This window comes from Neurospora hispaniola, assembly GCF_033458365.1.
Source record: "Neurospora hispaniola strain FGSC 10403 chromosome Unknown B0T23scaffold_4, whole genome shotgun sequence".
NCBI classification, from domain to species: Eukaryota; Fungi; Ascomycota; class Sordariomycetes; order Sordariales; family Sordariaceae; genus Neurospora; species Neurospora hispaniola.
The window spans coordinates 3,834,123-3,854,964 of NW_026944409.1; the positions used below are offsets into that span (position 1 = coordinate 3,834,123).

The 20,842-nt window shown below is 52.2% G+C and overlaps 7 protein-coding genes across 7 annotated transcripts; 2 read left to right on the forward strand and 5 right to left on the reverse strand.

The window, feature by feature from the left end:
• Nucleotides 1-70: 70 nt before the first annotated feature.
• On the reverse strand, nt 71-912 carry B0T23DRAFT_396235 (methylene-fatty-acyl-phospholipid synthase; the record flags this gene model as incomplete). Its single annotated transcript, XM_062838234.1, has 4 exons — nt 71-588; nt 662-678; nt 732-771; nt 843-912. 4 exons carry the CDS (start codon nt 910-912, stop codon nt 71-73), a joined length of 645 nt encoding a protein of 214 aa, XP_062693412.1.
• Nucleotides 913-1,421: 509 nt separating this feature from the next.
• Nucleotides 1,422-3,596, forward strand: B0T23DRAFT_453914 (S-adenosyl-L-methionine-dependent methyltransferase). The gene is made up of 3 exons (XM_062841192.1): nt 1,422-2,676; nt 2,727-3,036; nt 3,097-3,596. The coding sequence occupies exons 1-3, from the start codon at nt 1,574-1,576 to the stop codon at nt 3,544-3,546; spliced, it is 1,863 nt and encodes a 620-aa protein (XP_062693413.1). The 5' UTR covers nt 1,422-1,573; the 3' UTR covers nt 3,547-3,596.
• A 527-nt stretch (nt 3,597-4,123) lies between these two features.
• Nucleotides 4,124-5,591, reverse strand: B0T23DRAFT_380898 (cyanide hydratase). The gene is made up of 4 exons (XM_062837231.1): nt 5,547-5,591; nt 5,240-5,493; nt 4,601-5,162; nt 4,124-4,507 (listed from the first exon to the last, which is right to left on the reverse strand). The coding sequence occupies exons 1-4, from the start codon at nt 5,574-5,576 to the stop codon at nt 4,298-4,300; spliced, it is 1,056 nt and encodes a 351-aa protein (XP_062693414.1). The 5' UTR covers nt 5,577-5,591; the 3' UTR covers nt 4,124-4,297.
• A 2,578-nt stretch (nt 5,592-8,169) lies between these two features.
• On the reverse strand, nt 8,170-8,831 carry B0T23DRAFT_317065 (uncharacterized protein; the record flags this gene model as incomplete). The annotated part of the gene is made up of 2 exons (XM_062834976.1): nt 8,170-8,303; nt 8,768-8,831. Coding segments are annotated over 2 exons (198 nt in total), but the record flags the coding sequence as incomplete, so codon positions are not given.
• A 1,065-nt stretch (nt 8,832-9,896) lies between these two features.
• On the reverse strand, nt 9,897-11,272 carry B0T23DRAFT_153189 (S-adenosyl-L-methionine-dependent methyltransferase). Its single transcript, XM_062832575.1, has one exon. The coding sequence runs from the start codon at nt 10,852-10,854 to the stop codon at nt 10,000-10,002; it is 855 nt and encodes a 284-aa protein (XP_062693416.1). The 5' UTR covers nt 10,855-11,272; the 3' UTR covers nt 9,897-9,999.
• Nucleotides 11,273-11,756: 484 nt separating this feature from the next.
• On the forward strand, nt 11,757-15,798 carry B0T23DRAFT_359014 (heterokaryon incompatibility protein-domain-containing protein; the record flags this gene model as incomplete). The annotated part of the gene is made up of 6 exons (XM_062836215.1): nt 11,757-12,067; nt 12,985-13,001; nt 13,261-14,072; nt 14,152-14,692; nt 14,846-15,608; nt 15,729-15,798. The coding sequence occupies exons 1-6, from the start codon at nt 12,003-12,005 to the stop codon at nt 15,796-15,798; spliced, it is 2,268 nt and encodes a 755-aa protein (XP_062693417.1). The 5' UTR covers nt 11,757-12,002.
• Nucleotides 15,799-16,425: 627 nt separating this feature from the next.
• B0T23DRAFT_316140 (aromatic prenyltransferase) lies at nt 16,426-19,333 on the reverse strand (the record flags this gene model as incomplete). Its single annotated transcript, XM_062834907.1, has 6 exons — nt 16,426-16,573; nt 16,677-16,847; nt 17,244-17,984; nt 18,377-18,943; nt 19,028-19,202; nt 19,267-19,333. 6 exons carry the CDS (start codon nt 19,331-19,333, stop codon nt 16,426-16,428), a joined length of 1,869 nt encoding a protein of 622 aa, XP_062693418.1.
• Nucleotides 19,334-20,842: the final 1,509 nt, after the last annotated feature.

Sequence of the window (20,842 nt, forward strand, 5' to 3'; positions counted from 1 at the left end):
GGTGATCCCCAAGACTGAATCAACAGCTCAGAGACCGCCTTCGTTTGCAAATTTGTTCTTGTGCTCGGATTTAAAGCTCCTTCTTGCCAGTACCGGCAGCCTTGGCCCTCTCGCGGTCGCGCTTGGCATAGATCTCGGCAGTGAAGGGGTTCTCGAATTGGATAGCGATGATGTAGACGAAGAGAACCCAGGCGGTCAAAAGAAGACCGGCGGGCTTGCCGTACAAGAGAGCGGTGCCGAGGAAGCTCATGGTGGAGCCGTAGTACATGGGAGCGCTGGTGACGTTGAAGGGGAAGCCGGTGACAATGCCATCCATCAGAATGCCAAAGTAGTCACCAAGAAAGGTTCCCGTGATACCCAGACGCAGTGTAGAGGTGATGACGAGGAGGTTGCCGAGGGCAAGGAGGGCATAGGCGGCGTATTTGACATAGGTGCCCTCGAGGAGCGGGTGGGAGGGCTGGTCACGGAGAGCGCGTTCGTAGAGGAAGTCGCGGACAAGACCGAGGCCGAAGATGGTGACGGCCAGGAAGTAGCAGGCCACCTGGGCATTGCCGCCGAAAGCGCGCGTGAGGAACTTGGTGCGGTATTCTGTGGAGATGTGTTAGGAGGTCTTGTTATCGAGCGTTGGGTCGTTGAGCAGGTGAGGTTTGCGCGGACGAACCTCTGCGGGCAACAATGCTAGGGAGGGGTCAGCCGATGTCGCGATCAGGTCGAGGACACACGAGACTCACTTCCAGAAGGTAGGGTTAAAGGCAATGGCAGCAGCAGAGACTGGCGCAAGGTGGTTAGCAGGATGGATCGCGAACGGAAAATGACATGTGAATGGTGGTGGAGTCACATACTGGCAAGGCTTGTCTTGCTGTAGTCAACAAAGTTGAACAGGTCGGCGACACCTAGGGCGACGAGAGGCATGTTGGCGATGATTTGGCGATAGTTTGGGGGAGAGGTGTTCGTTTGTTCGTGGTAGTTGTGCTGTCAAGAGGTCGAGAGGGAAAAAGAGAGCGGGAGGAGGACAGACTTAAGTTGGTAAACCCCAATAAAATGTTGAGAGACCAAGACTTCTCGGCATCATGGAAAGCATCGGAGACGCTGAGTGGCTTTGGAATCGAAGTGTCCATGGACAGACAAGTTCAGTTGAGTTTCACGTGTCAATTCGACGGGCAACAATGACGCTATCGCCCAACATTTCTCCGGCTCGCTGTGGGGCTACCTCTAGGTACCCCCCGGTTGTTGCACGTTAGTGACCGCTTTAGCGCAATATTGTGGGTCCGTCGGTTGCTGACAGCGCCCGTTGGCCTGTAAGAGCGCGCCAAACCCCGGCCATAGGGCCAATGGGATCCACTTCTTCGGAAGCTACCCCTCCTCGTCGCGATGGAGAAGAGCTCATTTCCACTTTGGTCCTTCTCATGAAACGCGATGCAACCACCACCAAGACGATGAGACCACATTGCAGCTGGCTGCTTCATCAATTCTCCTGAGGTGTCTTTATCACCATGAGTGCTTCATTCAACTCATAACTTCACTTCTTCTCATTCATTCATGACCTTGGACATCTGACCTCTGACCTCACATCATGCCCCCCAAAGCAACAAAAAGGGGCAAGGCCTCCAAGGCCACCACCACCACCCCCGAAGAATCAGTACCAAAAACAACAGCAACATCCGCCCCTGACCTCCTCACCAAATCCAAAGAAGCCTACGAGCAGGAACTCAAAGACCTCGCCAAAAAGGCCCGCTCCCAAAGGGGCTACTGGGCCGGTCAGTTCGCCATCTACACCCACACCTTCATCCTGCTCGCTCTCATCGCCATCGCCTCCAACGTCTCCCAGCTCGTGCTCTCGCCCGTTTACGGCTCCATCCCCGCGGCGATATGGCACTCCAAGCTGGTCATGGCCGGCTGCTTCACCGGCTGGGCCTCCAACATCTTCTTGGATCGCGCTTTACCCATTGAGCCTGTCGAGCTTCTCCCTCTGATCGCCATGTACATCCCACCTGTTCAATACCTCCTTTTCAAGGCCAGTGGGTACATGGGCGCTTACTATGGCCCGCTGGTCACGGAGCTGTTGACGCTGTTCCCCTTAATCACCATCTCCTCGGCCTGCGTCGCTACGAACTTGGAGTATGCCGACTTTGGACCGCTGCCCAAGGCCATTGCTGAGGCGGTGCCTGGTCTGGGCTCGTTCGGCTTCTTCAAAGCGGCAGAGAAGTTGAGCGGGGACTTCATTGTGCAGAACATCGGCAAGAACTTTTACATGACCAGGATCGGACTGGAGGGCTTGTTGGCTGCTTCCTACACGACCATTGCGCCGTCCAAGTTCTTGTTGTTGGGGGTGCCTGCCTTGTTGCACACTACGCTTTTGAACCCGCATCTGGCCTCGCCTATGGCGCTTTCTAGGTTGAACAGCGGGCTGGAGAAGGAGGGATGGCATGTGCTGGACCGCCGAGACTCAATCACGGGATATATTTCAGTAGTGGACAGTCTGAATGATGGGTTCCGGGTATTGAGGTGTGACCACAGTCTGCTTGGTGGCGAGTGGGTCAAGTTCAAGGACACTCCTCGGTTCAAGGGGAACCAGGTTGCTGAGCCTATCTATGGTGTCTTTGCCATGCTGGAGGCCGTGCGGTTGGTAGAAGTACCTAACCCGGTTCCTGACAACGAAGCCAAGGCCCTTGTTATGTGAGTCCTCCCCATCTCATCATCTCAAACTAGCGACTAACTCATCCCAGCGGCCTCGGCATCGGCACCACCCCCGCCGCTCTCGTTGCCCACGGCATCAACACCACCGTTGTCGAAATCGACCCTGTCGTCCACGAGTTCGCCTCCAAGTACTTCCAGCTTCCGTCCAACCACACCGCCGTCATCGAAGACGCCGTAAGCTACACCGACCGTCTCGTCAACGAAACTCAAGGTGTCGGTCAATATGACTACATCATCCACGACGTCTTCACCGGCGGCGCTGAGCCTGTCGCTCTCTTCACTTATGAATTCCTCCAAAACTTGCACTCCCTTCTCAAGCCAAACGGCGTCATCGCCATCGTACGTCCCCCCTCTCCTCCTCTTTCTCTTTCTATAACCACAACTAACATCACAACGCAGAACTACGCAGGCGACTTCTCCCACCCCCCACCCCTCCTCATCACCAACACCATCCGCTCCGTTTTCGGTTCTGGTCCGTCCTGCCGCATCTTCCGCGAACACCCTCGCGACGAAGCCCAAGCCGCCGCCCACAACGGCCGCGACTTTACCAACATGGTCTTTTTCTGCACCAAGGCTTCTACTCCCACTCAGGAAATTTCTTTCAGGAACCCAACCCCCCGCGACCTCCTCAACAGTCCCAGCCGCGAAGCCTTCCTACTCCCCAAGTTTGAGGTGACAGACGACGATCTCCTCAGAGCTGTCCATGGAAATGTACAAGAGGCGCAAAAGCTGGGTATCCTGAGGAAAAACGAAACGGCCGTGTTGGAAAAGTGGCAGACGGAAAGCGCACTGGGACACTGGGAGATCATGAGGGGGGTATTACCTGAGGTTGTGTGGGTTAATTGGTAGTTTACCTTCAAATGTTTCTGTTTTGAATGAGGGGTGGGGTGCACTCGAAGGAAGGAAGGAAAGAAAGAAAGAAGGAAAGAAGGGGTCGGGATCGATGGGATTGATAGGATGGATCTGGGATGGGATAAGATGGATAAGTGTTTATGTAAATAAATGAGGGAGGAGGAAAAAAGGAAATCTGTAGTTGTCATTTCTTGTACAAGATATCGTGTGGCGATTGTTTACTTACGGGGTTTTCTGTTGATATTTATTGCCCATCCTTTTTTTGACTTTCAGCTGAACTGTTGGATATCTTTACCCAAGTAGATGACGAGTTCAGACAACTGATTGTACTAGTCTGAGGGCCGGTGGCGGGCAGTTCTCGTCTGAATGTCAGGTCTGATGGGACAAAAAGGGATATGTACGATGAGATAAAGAAACATGGGTATAAGACGACTGACTGCCTAGTGATTGTTTACTTCGCTCAGTATCCTTTTTCTTCTAAACCCCTGAAGCAATGCTTTTCGCCGCTCCCTCATCTCTTCATGTTGATTTCCTACACATTGCACAGACATTCACAAATAAACGAGCAGAAGTAGTGGTAATTCATATGATATTGAAGAATGGAGTGGAGATTAGTGAAAAAGTCTACCTAGAGGGTAGCCAAACTTTTAAAAAGATGAGCGACCCGCGCACAATCTTTTTGTTCGATCAGGCCTGATCCAAAGCGAGCCGCAGTCAAGCCCCGCGACGCCTAACCGATAGTCCTCCCTCACTTCTTTCCCTCCTTGTCATTCTCAAGCGGCGTGTTCAACCCCAAGCGCTCCCGCGTCGAGTATTGTACAATGCCGCCATTGCGGTCCACCTCGGTGACGAGCTCCTTGCGGCTGGTGTCAACCAAGAGACGAATGAGATCCGGCCGCATGTAGTGTCCAGCAAAGTCAGCCAACGCCTTGGTCAAGTGGCACTCGTTGAGGTCGATCTGTACAATATCAATGTTAGTATCTCTTTTTGCCTCCAAAAAAAAAAAAAAAAAAAAAAAAAAAAACAACCGAATGGAGTGAATGAAACGTACATCGACAAACAACAGTCCGTCAAAGTCCTTGTCTGGCTTGACGACAAGAGTGCCGTCCGGCCTGTAAATGCGCGCATGGCCGTTATACGTCGACGGGTCCGTCTCGGGTTCGACTCCCTCGGGCGTGTTCTTCTTGAGGCCCTCCACGCTCAACCGCTGGAAGGGCGCCAGCGTCCAGGTACCCGTCTCAATGGCATAGGCAGGCGTCACGAGGTCGGACGCCGGGTCGGCCACGTTGGTCGCAGGGTCGGGGTACTTGAGCGTCTCCTTGCCGGGATAGATGGGCCACGCGGCGATGTGGATCTGCTCGCCCATCGAGACGTTGAGCGACTTGAGGAAGGGGTTCATGTTCTCCCAGCAATTAAGCTGACCGAGGCGACCGAGCTCGGTCGGGGTGACCGACATGAACGTGTCACCCGCGCCGTCGCCGTAGACGAGCTTCTCGACATGGGTGGGCTTGATCTTGCGGCGGTGGTTGATGACCTCGCCAGTGGGATCGATCAGAGCTTGCGCCAGGTAAAGGGTGGCGTGGTCAATTTCGGCGAAGCCGAGCGAGACATAACTGTGCAAGTGCTGTGTTAGCTTCATGACGGATTACTCAATCATCGAGGTTGGGGCTGGTGACCGGATAACACATACATTTGGTTGTCCCTAGCAGCCCTTCTGATGCGACGGAACTCGTCCGAGTCAACGGCCATCGCGTTCTCGCGGTACTTCTTCAGCATAGGCAACGACTGCTGGTAGGTGACCTTCCACATCCAGTATGGATAGCCGGGGATCCATACTTCGGGAAAGGCAACGAGCTTGCAGCCGGCCTGACCCGCTTCGTTGATGAAGTCGATCGTCTTGCGAACGCCTCCCTCGAGATCGAACCAGCAGGGCTCAGAGGTAACCTATTTTGGCGTCAGAATAGATAGTCGACTGAGGCATTCTTGCTTTGACATACCGCTGCGGCCTTGTACTTGGTAAGGACCATGTTGGGCGATTGATGGAGTTGTATTGACGGAATGGATGTTGGTAAGTGAGGACTTGAGGATGTGTGATCGATGATGATCGAATCTCTTGAAGAATCGCGCCCCCTTATATACCCGGATGGTATGTCTGTGTTGCCAGGCTCATCCATCATGACACAGTTTCAGTGGGTCGCGTTCGTAGAGTGAATTCCTACTCGTATTGCACAGACACACACCGAGGGGCCGGAGCTGATTCGGAATGTTCGAGTAGTTTGTCTGACGTTTTCTTCGCTTGTTATAGACCCGTCTAGACATAACCCCCGTACTCCGGATGTTCCCGAGCTGTGGATGAGGTGAGGCCCAAAAACGTTGAGAGTTGGGAATGGCATCGTTCGGATAGCAGCTGCACTGGGCACACCGGCAGAGTCACCAATTGGCCGACCGCTCAGATTCTTTCCTTCACCTGGTTGTGGCGAGTGTCCGACCACACCCGACATTTGAAACGCTCCCCGGCCTCCCCCCCGGCTCCGCACCGGCCCCACCCCGACAGCCTCCGAGTGCCCAGCCGGCACAATCTGCTTCCCACGAGCTCTGCAAACCCGCCTTTGGGTATCACCGTTGCATTGTGCCGGAGGCCTTGGAAGGTTGCTGTCCGTTGGGTACAGGTTGTAGCTACAGTCAGAGCATCGAGGTGCACAGACCTTCACAACTCGCCATGGCATCGATCCAAGCGCCAAGCAAGCACCTCTCCATTGACTCAGTAGTAGCAACCCATTGGCACACCTTGAACATAGGATGAGAGCCGTCTGATCTTATTCTCTTTGTGCAATGAAATGTCTTTCTCAAGTCCTTGCTATGTTGGTAGGATGACTGAGAGATGGAGCATGCCCGCCTTTCTAAAAAGCAGAAAGCTGCTCTGTTCCTCTCTACAAAGAGAGGCAAACCATTGAAAAAATAAAGATGTTGTACTTTGAAGTGATCCTCCAATTCCATGCCCCAAACAAAGGTCGGCCTATTCTTCCCTGCAAAGGAACCCCATGTACAAGTAACCTCTGCTCGATCACTTCGATCTTGCCCTCGTCATATTCTCTGTTAGGGTAGCATTGCGACAACGAGCACGACCCACATGAAGAATATATACCGGATGTCTTGTTGGGAACCTCCTTCTCAATATCTGGGTTCGAGACCGTCAGATTGTCGTGGACGTGTGTGGCAATATCCTTGTAAAGTCCGGTCCTGGTTTCTATCACAAACTCCTGATCTTTTGCCATAGCAATATGTGGACAATGGCCGCCCGATAGTCTGAAGAAATCCAAACGTTGGTCCCAGAACGAAGGTAAGTGATAGTTGTTCGAAAAATTCTATGTGTCGAACCTGCAAGTTCCTGCATTCATCCAAGGGATCGGTGAAATTGAGGAGTAGTGGCCTTTTTCCGAACTTGCATCCAGATACAGTTTCACTCGGAAGGAAGCAATTCCGTCAGTCCAAACTCGCGCCACTTCCATCTTTGGTGGAGTCGGGTTTCCTGGTGGAAAAGGGGAAGAAAGCGCGGATATGTCGGCTGCTCTTTGTTGACATGTTCGCACGACAAAGAGCGTAGCATGCCGAGGAGTGTCTTTTCCAAGGAATCGCCCTGAGCGTGGTAGAAGTGGGTAACAATGGTACGGCCCTTGGAGTGCCAACTGGCAGTGTCTCCAAATACCTTTATGCCTCATCAGCGCCGATTTTGTGGTTCATGGATGGCCTTTGATCTGATAACTTCATTGTGTTTTGGCTGCTCGTATAGTAGAAAAGAGCCCAATGAGGAAGTAAGGCATTAACAGAACGGAATCATGAGGTGGATAATATTGTCCAACTGGTTGGCTAATCGAAAGTCCAAAGGTGTAGTGTCGCCAAACCTTTGGTGCCTTACCCAGAAGACTGATTCCCAACCAAAGTCCATATCAAAGCTGCGCGACGTGCATGGCGGACATGCCAACGAAATGTGCACATTAATCGCAGGTGTATCCTTCGATGCTCAATAAGCACTACCGGTCGATGCCCATAGTCGAGTTTGGCTTGGCTACCATCCACTTGCGCCATTGGTAGGTAGTATGACGATAACCTCCGAGGCAAAATGGATGCAGCCCAAGCTGCAAGTGAGATGTCACTCACCCAAATTGAAGTCAATGTTCCTGCGAAAAAGGTCTTAATCAAATTGGGCCAATAGGAAGACTTGACAGAAAGACTGCGTATCGGAGATGGAGGCATTGTTTGGTCTGTATGCCCTCCATATTTCCCATCATGGTGGGCGGAAGTATGTGAAACCACCAATTTGACAACGCGAATGGCACAATGCTCACGCTTGGAGCAAAGGGTGACAGAGCTGGGTTTTAGCCTAAGTACCTCTGTCAACCTTGGTCATTGCCTCTACCATCCCGAGTAAACGTTAGAATCGCAAGCACCTTCTCTGGTTCTTGGTTTATCTTTGCAAGTTGAGACAGTGTTGTTCGTCTTGGATAGGCGCATTCGATGTCAACATTTGCCCACATGAATCCCTCACATGACACTTCTCAGTACCCGGTCGCTCACCGCTGCGGTCGGAATGCTAAGGACCCCACAACAATGGAAGTACCACTACCCGGCGACCATGCCGAATACCACGTGGGGCGTATAGGCCGGCATCTCATCTTGAGGGCCGGGTGCCTCCGCATCGGGATCGACTGAAACCAGCCGCCGGCCCACCACGGCTCTCGGGCCGACATGCGCCGCTCATATTTCAACACCAAGCATGTCCCGGTAGTCGGCATATCTGGTAGGGCGCCCGGTTAGGTATGATCCGGATTTGGTCCGGATTTGCAGGAACCAATCGTCTTGAGCAACGTCGTCGTCGTTGGCGTCCCCCAATACGGACGTCTGGGGGTGTGACTTATTACGAGCTTGGCGCGTGGCAGGGCAGCGAAGAAATGACTGTCGAGGGACATACGCTTCATCCGTTTGCTGTTCTTCTCACCGCGGGGAACAATTTGCGAAGCGCGCATAGGCTGGTGGCAGGAAACAAGATTCCGCAGTACCTGCATGCGATGCGCATGGGCTGGAATAATAGAGCACAAATAAGGTTGAATCTCGAGTGAGGCACAACTTCATCTGCCCTGAGGTGAAAGCGGCCGGCGTGACAAGTGACTACCAAGGGTTGGTGAACCAGGGAGTGAAATTCGCGATTATGCGGACTTACACAAGGAAAAGAAATGGCAGAAATATGCTGCGGCAACCGCGGCGGCATTGGCAGAGGAGCTTATTTTACCGCCCCTGTCAGGTGAAAGAAAGAAAAAAGACACGGCGGCGGAGTCATGTGCTTTAGGTAACAGGAATGACAACTCTCCGTGTAGAAATTGATGGGAATCGGATTGGTGAACTCCAAGACAGGATCGGGGGATTAAGAAAAACAACAATGCCGCCGGCAACGAATATGATATGGCATCCGGGCATGCCTTCCCGGAAGGGTCTACTAGGTCCAATTAGGGGAAGATGATGTCAGTCGGGTGTCGGGGGTTCAAGAGTGACTGTCGAATAAACATACCGCCGCCGAGTGGTGTCAAAAGTTCAGAAAAATGAAACATTGTCTCCGGATTCATCGGAAATCCACCCAAGAACACCATACTGTGAAATCCATGCTCGTCATCAGAAACAGGCACCGGCTTTGGCTCATTGTTAAGCCGGCTGGTGAATAAAGGTGTGAATGGTGGGTCGTAATCGAGAAGGGATCGCATTGTTCAGGAGTTCGAAGTTGATAGCCGGTAGAGATAGCGTAGGTTTCTCGTAACCTCCTATCACGGCAGTCTAGACCGACTGACTGACTAACTGGGGGCTTTCCACGATAGGGCTACGGAGCTACAGACCGTGAGTTAGCATTACGACAACTAGATCGACTTCAACGGTGGAAACCTACTGCGCGACGGATTTCTGTCTGGGTCCTGCGAACGCCTTTAGATGTCATTGACTGGGACGACCCCTCCGCCGACAAAAAGCTTGCCCGTTGCTTTTGCGCTGTAGGGTTTTGCGGCTGGCAGAAGTCTTGGTTGGTGAAGAAATAATGGATTTCGGAATTGACGCAATAGCTTTTTTTTGTCGCGCGCCAGGACTCGAGGCGGCGATGGTGATCTCGATGGCGTGTTGGCTGGGTGCAAATGACGGAGAAGATGATGGTGAAGACTGGGAAGGAGAGAGGTAAAATGAGTGGTGCTGGACGCGGGGCATGGCATGTTTCCAACCTATCTCTGCCGATGTCGGCAGTCGTTTGGTGATCATCAGATGATGTTGGTAGTGCCTTCCGTGACCTGTTTGATGCAAGGGAATTGACCCCTCCCAAGAAATGCACCTTCCATTGTTCCCGGCAATCTGCATACATTCCATGTTGCTTCTTTTGCTGAATGACCGGCCCCTTTTCCTACCATCAGGTAATATCAATCAAGCGGCCGCCTTTGTAACAATAACCTCCCCATTCACAATCCCCAACGTCGCATCCCCCCTCTCCATCCACTCCCGCCACCCCTTCGCCATCTCCTCTATGCTTTCCTCCGTCGTCAACCCCGACTCGATCCCTCGTTGCCTCATCTGCCCCGTCCTCAACCTCTCAATCATCGCCTCTCCCCACGCCTTTCTGTCCCCCGGCTCACTATAACACCACGTCCCAAACCCAGCCTCGATATCCTTTCGGTCGACCCCAGCTTCCATAATCCACGACACCAACTTTCTCCCGCCTTTATCCTGCCCACCATTCGCCAACATGACATTGACCATTAACTCATGAAACTTGAGTAAGGACGGAAGTTCAGGCCAGAAACACCACATGTGCATATCCGACTCGCGCAAAGAGATCAGTCCGCCCGGTTTGCAAACTCTCAGCATCTCTTTGACGGCGGCTACGGGGTCGTCAAGATGGCAGAGCACCTGGTGGGCATGGACAATGTCGAACTCGTTGTCGGAAAAGGACAATTCGTAAACGGATTCCTTCTGGAAGGAAATGTTCTGCGGAACTGAGAGGCCCTGGGAAATGGCGTGCTTCTTGGCTCGCTCGAGAACGTCGTCGGCGATGTCGGTTGCGAGGACGTGGCCAGAGGGAAGGAGGTGTTGGGCCAGAGAAGCCGAGATGGTGCCGGGCCCGCAGCCGATGTCGAGGAGTTTGAGATTGGGGTTGGAGGAGAGGGCTTTTGGGAGATGCGGGAGGAGGTGAGGGGCGCTGTTGGCGGCGGTGCGCCACTCGTGATGTTTGGTGTGGGAGGGCGCATGGCCAATGGCGTAGGGGGTGTGTTGGGTGGTCATTTTGGGGATGTTAATTCTCTGTGTGTTGTATGTCGATGTCGCTGTGGGATCGTGCAGTGTCCTGACATCGGGGGTGTTGTTGATTTAAGTCCGTAAGTTCGGAGCCGAATCGGAAGGGTGATGTCAGCTGCTTCTAAAAATAGCAAAGACGGATTCCACCAGCTGCAGCATCGCCATAACGTCTTTTTTATATCCGCAACATGGCCGTTCAGCATCGTCACCGCCTCCTCCAACCTCTTCGAGATGCCATAACTGGCAACCGAATCCCTCAACAATTGCCTGATACGAGTTTCTAACCTCCTCCCCTAACGTATCGGGAGCCACGCATACGTTATCCATTATCGGCCTGATCGTCTCCCCCGCCTTCTTCTGAGTACCCAACAAGCTCGTATATTCAACCGCGTGGGCAATCGTCATTAAACGTCCCATTAACTTCTGAGCAAACGTAGAAAGCCAGTCTGCATTGTTTCGCGCTGAAGTAAAGAGAGTATCTTTGATGACGAGATGCCAGGCGCGTTGGCAGTAATGTTTGAAGGATACGACGGGGGCGCGACACGCCCTACGTCTGCGGCGTGTTCATTTCCCGTTAGGATGAAGGTTATACGATGGTCGCTGTTGGTGGCGTGAGCGGGGAGAGTGGTGTGGAAGTAGATGGAAAGAGGAGGGAGGTAGGTGCTGTAAGATTCGGGGTCAGCGAGCGTGGTGAGATCGAAGTCTGAGGGAGGCTGGAGGAATTCCTTTAATCCTTTGCAGACGGTGAGGTGAGGTCGACAGTTTTGGGGTTCGGATTCTGTTTGCCAGCACTTGGAAGGGTGCGGATCCGTGTAGGGGTTCGTTATGGTGCAGTGTTGTTGGTTGGTGGTTTGGTGGATTGATTGTTGTTGTTCGGAAAAAGATTTGGGAAAAAAAAAAAGGGTTGAAGTTAAGTCAATGCTGGACTTCTGGACTTGGGTGTGTCCTGTGGTGTACCCGCTTGGAAGCCAGACTTTCCTCTTTTCGGATGAGAGAAAGCGTCGAGGAAACTTCCTAGTGTGGAGCGGTTGAATGGAGGGTCTGGAAAGGACTTAGGTAAGAACTACCTTAGGTGAAGGTTTGGGGTGTCTGTGAACGGTGTAAACGTTACTAGCAGCCCCAAGCAACTGCCTTGGATGCCTATCGTGGGATTACTTGTGAGAGAGCTCGCTGGCTTTCGTAACCAATTTCGGCCATGGAGGTAGGTAGCTCTGGAGATGGTTTGACGAAGAAAGACTCGTCTTCATAGGCTTCAAAAAGTTAGCGATTGGGTGTGAGCCTGATGGCGATCTTGAAGCCGATTGACCACTTTTAGCTCGGTCAGTGTTTGAGTCTGCTTCAAGTGGGCTTTGGTCGATAACATACACACACAACACGATCGGCGCCAGAAACTTTCTGGTGCATCGATAGGAAAGGAGAAGAGAAAACGACATCCACAGTGACTTCGGTCATATTACTAAATATTGACCCAAGGACAATTGCAGTGACTTCCATTCGAAGGGGGAATAATCAATACCATAGAAGAGGGAGAGAGAGAGAAGAAAGTAAAGGAACAACCCAAGGTCTGATCCGGAGTCGCAAGCTTCTTCATCGGATTTTGAAGGTTCATCATTGAAACTCGACGTTTTTCCTATTCTCAATTGCTGGTTTCGGTGCACTAGACTAGAAGACAGATGTGAGGAGGATGCTACCGGGCTGTAAGCTCTTGCCTTCAAGGCTTCTGTTCTCGCTGGTAGTGTGGACATAGTCGTTTTGTGGGAGCTGCGTTTCCAAAAGACGTGCAGAAGAAGAACCAGCAAGCGTCAGCATTCAAACCCAGCGGACTCTTGAGAAGTCTGAGATTTCCTGTGATACTTCGGACTCGAATTCTCGTAGCATTTCAACCTCGTTTGGCTTTGGCCTATTTGAGAAAGATAAGGTTGAGATTCCTGGATCATACCTAGGTTATTTGTTCCATCACATCGCAGCCAGGCTGAGCCACGTCACCCCTCACGCATGCCAAGACTTTTCGATAGACAGTGGTCATCCTCAACTCAACTCGGGCTGAGTGTGACTATAATCCAATCAAAGGACTTGAAAAACTACTTACCTTTCTACTACCTGCCTGACAGGATCGAGAACCGGCCATGGCGGTGGTTGGGTGGCAGGGCTAAAGGGTTGGGCTGAGTCTCGACAAGCAACCGAAGTGTCGCAGATGTGAAAGGTTGCTCTGGGCGGGCGCGAGGGCAGGTAGGTCCACAACACGTACGGTGGAGGTCTCCGACCAGATACGCTCCTTCCTCATGAACATTTTCTCGTCATTTGGGCTTCCCTTCCATTCAATCTTGTTCTTGGTATACTCATTATCTAACAATTGGAAGGAACCAACGAATGCGCTTGCACGGACGGCAAAAGACCGAGTTTCTTCCATTTGCTGTCTGCAAACCCACTTCATCGGCCGCAGGGACATCGACGGTAACAGCTACTCCAATCCAGGCAACCCACCTCCCAGTCCAAACAATCAGACGTCGCCAACAATGTTCATCTACAGCCCTCTGAGCCGCGAAAAGCGCGAAACTCGTGTCTTCCGATTCACGCCTCCCCGCCAGTCAGGCTCTGACCGCATTAGTCTTGAACTTCGCCATGCCTCTCTCGACGATGACTCCCTCCAATATCGGGCGCTGCCATACGTCTGGGGAGATACCAAGGACAAAGAGGATATCAACATCAACGGCGAACGGTTTTCTGTCGGCGCCAATCTACATGCTCTGCTGCAAATGCTTCAGCACCACGACGTGGCATCCTGGCTCTGGGCCGACGCCATATCCATTCACCAATCCGACGATGATGAGAAGAGTTGGCATGTTCAGAGCATGTGTGACATGTTCAAGAATGCCGAGTTTGTCTATTCTTGGCTGGGCCTTGGCTCGGAGGCAACCGATGTTGCTATGGAATTCTTTTCGGACTGGGGCCCTCGTGCACTAAAGGTTGGTGTGATGGAGAAGCTGTGGCCTACGAATATGCCCATGGATTGGTCATTCATGCCGCGCTACGAAGTATCCCGGTTTTGGTACTCCCTTGAACGGTACTTTCTCCCGGAACCGGTATTCGAAAAGGGAGGTACGGTAGACAATGCTTTGAGCATGGATTGTGAGAGGTATGAGATGGCAAGGTTCTTCTACGACTTACTCCATCTCAAAGGGCTACGCGGGACCCGTGAGAAATCCGTTCTGAATGATCTGGAAACTGGTATCACTCATCTATTGACAAACGAGTACTGGGACTGGATGGATCTGGATATTTCAGAAGGTGGCCCTGGCCCGGGAAGTGCTTCTTTTGTGCGGCGAAAAGCTTCTACGGATCACATACTTTGAAGCGGTGCTAGAAGCCCCCTGGAAATTTGGTGAGGAACGTGCCACGTTCTTGAACAATTGTCCACTACGGTGCGGCTTCTGTGAGCGGTTCCCTTCCCATCTTTATCCAAACAAGGCTACACTCATTCGTCAATTGCTCTGCCGCAGAATGGAAGTGAGCTTGGGCACCATTCTTGTGGCTTTCTCCAACCAAAGCGAGCGTATATGGTATCGCGCGACTGACTCACGTGATATCGTATACGGTATACTCGGCCTCCTTTCCCACGATGACCGTCGTCCGTTTGGCCATGTCGACTATACCAACACCACATGGGTTGATCTATTAACTCACGCCACGCGATCTTTGATTGAGGCCTCTTTCACATCGGGATTCCTTACTAACGAACGAATGTACACTATCGGACACTGTCTGCCCCGTCCAAGAGACCAACCAAGCGAGTTACCAAGCTGGGTCCCCGACTGGCGGGATGTAGGTGTAAACGGGCTGCCGCAAAGCTTAGTAGACCTGTTCTTTGCATACCTCGACGCCAGCCGTAGCCGCATGAAGGGCTCTTACCCTATTTTCCTTGGATATTGGAACCCATTAGCCATCCAGCTGCCCGGGTATCGCGTTGATTTTGTCCCAGATGTTATGGAATATGACTACCAGGCTGGAAATATTCGTGAAAGTGATCGACCAAGCGACTGGCTCACATGCATTCGTGAATTTGCGGAGTTGCCAGAGAGCTCGGATATTTGGAGCTTGGAGGGAGAAGACTACGTCTGGCGCCTCGTCATGAATTGCCACGACACAAATTTTCTTTGGCTACGGTTGAAGGAACACAAGTACAAGACAGAGGCTGCTTGCTTTATACGTAGGCTCATACGCCTGGACTATCCGAATCCCAAGTCACTCCCAGACTTCGTGGTCAAGTACACACAAGGATTCAAGGAGTTGAAGGCATTATCTAATATCAGGAGCTCGAAACACATCAAAGATGCCCGGATAACAAAGTTTTCCAACCTGACTGATGACACCTCCCGTGATGCGACGGTAATTGACGACGGGAAGGCGCAGACAAAAAGCAAGTCAGTTGATCCGAAGTATGCACCTATTAGCATCAGTGAAAGCGACCTAAAATCTTTCATGGACGCGGAAATAAGAAAGTTATTTCGCCAAGCCAGATCAAGAAATTCCACGTTATTCAAGACGGCTAAAGGAATGCTGGGCATCGGGATTGGGGATGTCAGGCCTGGAGACATTGTGGTAATTTTGCAGAACGCACACACCCCCTTCATCCTGCGCCCACACCTGCAAGACAATGATGAGATTACGACTAACAGCGAAGGCAGTGGAAGTACCTTCACCTTTGGGGGGGAGGCATGGGTGGACGGTATCATGCATGGGGAGTTCATGGACACTGACCCAAAGGCGGAGGTTTTTGATGTCTATTGATATATGTTGGCATCCCTCGTTTTTATTCCCTCAATTTTCAGTATCACGCGGTCTTGATACTACAGTAATATCAGCACTATCAGATACGAGCTTCACACTTTCGCTTTACGGTCCCAAAATGCCGAACAACAGAATTGGGAGTAACGGAAGGACCAGGACAGAAAATGCCAGGTCAGAGTAAGGATTCTCCAAAAACACAGATATCATCAGTAAGTCAATGAGGCAGCCGTCTTCATGTCACACCTTCCAGGTCATAGGCGCCATACCTCAATGTCCAAAAGCAGAGCCAAAGTTTTCTGGTGGTGACGATGAAGGGTATCACGTGCCTTCCGTCTCTACAAGCAGGTGGCTGCCTATCGATAACAGCCGACAGGACATCCTGTCTCGCATGCCTGCCGCTGATGTCGAGCATCGATCGTACCTGCATTTTCATAACAAAGACTCCCCTCTTCACATTTCAATTCGTTCCTTCTGCCCATTTCTTCGTCTCTTCTCCCCGTCCATCTCTTCGTTCAATTTTCGTCCCAATAACCAGTCGCTGTTGCCATACGCACAACACCCATCTCTACCATTCTCAACTTCCGAGACAACCGTCATTCGACCATGAAACAGTGATGAAGAGAATAACACACGGCTTGAAGTAGATTTCAATTTTATGAAACGAGGGTGGCTTGATACCTTTAGGCAGGTGAAGCACTCTCACCGATCACGCCGCAACCTTGCCAACTCCCACCTACCCGTCACCAATCCACTCGCCAACCGCCATCCTGTTTACGTTCCATCCCGCACGACGCCCAAATCATACCCCTCCTGAAGCCTGGGAGCCAAATAAACCGTCATGTACGGCCCCGTCCGATCCGAATAAGAAAATGACACCCAAGTATGTGTCCCCGGAGCCTTCTTGAAATCCACATGCGGACTGTTTTTCTGGTTAGCAACCACTTTTCTCACCTCCAAATCTCTCTCACCTTCAACATTCCATGCAGCTCAAATCTGAAGAAGACGGGGCAAGTAGTACTCACAAAGCCTCCCTAATTGCCTCCCCATACCCCCCCTTTCCCAGCTCTCCCCATCCAAACCCCCTCCACACCTCTTCCAGTCCCTCAATTATCGCTTCCTCCGTCTCAAAAATCTGCATCAGCGGCACATACACCTTCACCTCCGGCTCCTCTTTCCCCGGACGCATCTCATAGCTGGTGAACCCCTTCCAGTAACTATTCTCCTTGCTCTCATACCGACAGGGCTTGCTCACTTCTTCTGTGGCGTCATTTATCGGCGACCGGTCCCCACGCAAGAGGTGGTAGATACTCCTCAAAACCTCCACACCACGCCTTGTTTCCGGGGAGGTCAAGCGGCCCCCGAGAGTCATTGCGTCGCGCATCACGCTAAAGGCGTTGCTAGGCACGAGGGTGTACAGTTTCACACGCGCGCCTTGGTCGGGAGAGACAGCGTCGATGCCGATACAATTGGGCGCCATTACCGTAGCCCGGGAAGATACGTACTGCTCAACTAGATCCACAGCGGGCTTCAATTCCTCTCCCCGAGTCCGGATTCCCCAAAGTGCAGAAAAGAGCACCTGATGAGGGGACAACCCCGTTACCATACTCTTTGGTCCAGCGAAGAAGTAGGGTTTCAATACCCTCTTCTCCCCCACGCACCCAATGGCGATGGCTGCGTGCTCTGGCGGTAGTTGACTAGATCTAGGGATAAACTTCGACTGAAGTACCGCCTGTTCCGACGGAGTCAGGTACATGTGCTCTTTAACCTCGTCGTACCAGGTTAAATCGGCATTTGTCTCCCCTTTTCCATGACACTCCCTGGCAAGTAAGGGGAATAACCGCTTATACTCCTCTTGGTTCGTCGGGTCTTCTTTGATGCTTCCATTGTCAGGTATTGGGTCGAAACTAAACCTTAGCGTCCCTACCACCGAGGATGGCGATGGAGACCCGGCGGGGGCAGAGCAAAAGTTCCAAGTTGCTCGGTAGGGAGAGCCTTCGTAGTTGAGAGGGGAACAGAGGCGGTAGGAAGAAGATGGACGCGGGCCGAGGTTGGGGATGACGTTGTTGCGGAACCAAGAGATGTGGAGGGATTGTTGAGAGGGGGTGTAGGATTGGGAGTGGCGGAGGATGGAGGTGAGGGATGGAGCGCAGGCGGTCCACCAGTAGCGGTGGTTGGGGTTGTTGTCGTCATATTGGGCAATCGGAGGATCGCTGGTGGATGAGTTATGACGTGCCTGGATCGGAATTCGGATTTTTCGTGGTGATCGGGTTGAGAGGCATGTTGGTCTTGTCAGGGGACTGATGCGGATGATTTCGTGAAAAGCAACTTGTCTCATTTTCGGGATTTTCTAGACCGATGAAGGGAAGAATGAAGTGGGATGAAAAGTAGCTGAATCATGGATGATACATTTGGTAAGTAAAAGAAGAGACGTACAGCAGACGTTGAGAAGCGATTGTGACATGAATGGGAAAAGGTTGAGACGACGTTGAAATAAACACGTGGACCCGATTACAGTCCGGCTCCGGTGCGGTGCATGGCCTGACCAGGGTGTATCCCCACCTAGATTGAACGGAGATCGGCCACCACTAGAGGTAATCAGCCTAGGCTTCAATGCCTTATGACGATGGCAGTTTGTCTCCCCCCTTTCCGAAAAGGAAATCAGGCGATATCATTCACAACACATCAAAAAGAACCTACCTATCTACGTAACCTCTCTCTTCACTCACCCTCCCCCTTCTTCCCCTTCCCCCCCTCCTTCACAGCCTCATACGCCTCCCTCCTCCGTTCCTCATTCCCCTCCACCCTCCAACTCTCCAAATACCGCGGCACCTCATCCACCTGATTATACCCTCCCGCCACCGGCTCCCCAAACTGCGTCCAAGCAGGCACGACACCCACCCACGTCTTTTCTCTTATTTTTTGGTTGCCCAAATCCCCCCGCTCATCATGTGGTTCTCCACTTCTAATCTTTGCACTGCCCGCCTTGATTTTGACTTTGAGTATACTCGTGCTTTGCATCTCGGCGTTATTGGGCGGAGTGCGAGTGTTTTGGTACCGAGACGGAACGACGCTGTTGGTCACTAGTTCCATTGCCCAGAGCTTCTCGGCCGGGTCGGTCACGGGGACGGCATACCCAAACAGAATGGCGGAGCGGTAGTTGTACGAGTGCGAGTTGGGGGTGAGGGAGAGGACGTAGCCGTCTAGGAGGGTGGCGGTTATGGTTAGGGGGGTTCCTTCCTCGCCGTCTGGCGAGGTTCGAGCTAGATTCATGAGGCGAGAGGAAACATAGCTGGATGGGATTAGTGGGGGGCTGAGGTGAGGGGGTGGAGGAAGGGGAGGAAGGGGGGAAATAAAAGGGAGGAAGGGGACAAACCCGTGCAGGTACAAGTCGAGAACGTCGCCTAGGTCGGCGGAAGGACGAGAAAAGGAACCCATTTGGCCGATCATGGGAAGGACGGCGGGGAAGGGGGAGGAAGAGTCTTGGAAGGCGACATTGAGGAAGGGGGAGGAGTTGATGATGCCGTGGATGGTTTCGAGAGAGTAGCGGGCTGGGTTGCGAAATCGGTTAGCGATGAAGTGGGTGAGGATACACGGGGGTTAAAGCGGAATCACCTCTGTCGTTGAGTCGCTTGACCGTGCTGTACGGCTGTTTGGGGTATTCTAGTTCGCGAGAAGGCATTTTGGCGGGTGATGGGATGAGGAGTGTTGACGTGTCACGATGAGGGCGTGTTATAGCCAAACAACAGTTTGTTTATGTATCTGTCTTGAATCAACTGTTGAAAGGCTACTATGACACATGCATCCGTGACTCACGGCACATGGTCCCTGTGAGTCCGACCATGAGAAGTAAGGCATAGGAACATCAACAACCCAATATGGAAAGTGATGATAAGCAACGGAGCGGGGATATGAGGAGTACCTGGTAAGTAGCGTCAGCAAACCGGGCACGCCCGCCATCTCGGATGCGGCCCGATGCTAGGTCCGGCTTGAATCGGCTTCCGGGACATGGATGGATTGGATCGACAGAAGACGACAATGGGTACCCCGAATACGCCCTTTAGATGACATTCATTGTATACTATCAACTTGATGCCAATGAATAGAAAACAGTCGTCAGACAATCATCTCATCCATTGGTAATGGTAACACCCTTTTGGCGTGAACCATCCGTACGTGTGCTTCCCAACCGGGGGACCGTCCTTATTAATGATATGGCTTCATTATGGACTTCCAACATCCATGCTGGAGGCCAAGACGAGGTCGAGGAAACGGATAACCCGACATTCAGGATGGAAGGACTAGCGTGTTTGGTGTTGCGCCAGAATGGGTCGTTTCTTTGGACGAGGCGAGCTATATCAGAGTCCCTTATATTTACATGGTGAACGGAAAGAAAAAGGAATTGGCGGAACTGGAGAAGGCCGAAATTGAACAATGACCTGGGACAAGCCAGACGAAAGAGGGGGCCCGGGCTCCCCCACAGAGCACAGAGGTTGACCCCACCATGCTATGTACCCCACCAAGCAGAAAAGGCCTCGCGTTGATTGGCCAGTGCGCACTTTCCCTTGAAGTCGTCGTCCAGTCCCTTTTGCAAAGTCACTTCCCTTTACCTTTGTCTCATCAACTCCCACTCTGTGTTGTCGCGAATGAAGCCCAGCGTCATCCTATCACCACACTCGAGATACGAGAACTACATACTTGTCGAGGCGCTTCCATCACATCTTTCAATCTGTCGGATCTTGCCGAGCTCAATTGATCCAAACCACGTCCCGGCCTCGGATCGCGACATTATCTCCCCTGCGGCGGAAAATTGACAATGTCCCGACAGTAGCATCTCAGATGGATGGATACAAACAATGTCCCGGAAATGCTGCCGAGATGGTGGCCGTGCTATACTCCGACGACCTAAGACCCCGCAACCCGTTGGGAGTTCACGGTGCTCTTGCGGGCGAAATCTTGGACCACACCCCACAGTCATTGCTCCAACCTTACCGCCACTGCCACCACCATCAAGGAAAAGCACGATCCATTATTTCCAAAAATGCTCGCGAGTCCTGTTTCTTTTCCAGATGAAAGAAAATCCAGTCCCGGCGGCTCAGATCCAGAACCCCTTCCTTGCAAGTGCCAGAGCGTAATGGAACGTCTTGGGTTTCGGCTGAAACACCGCCAAGGGGTAATCCAGGAGGCGTTA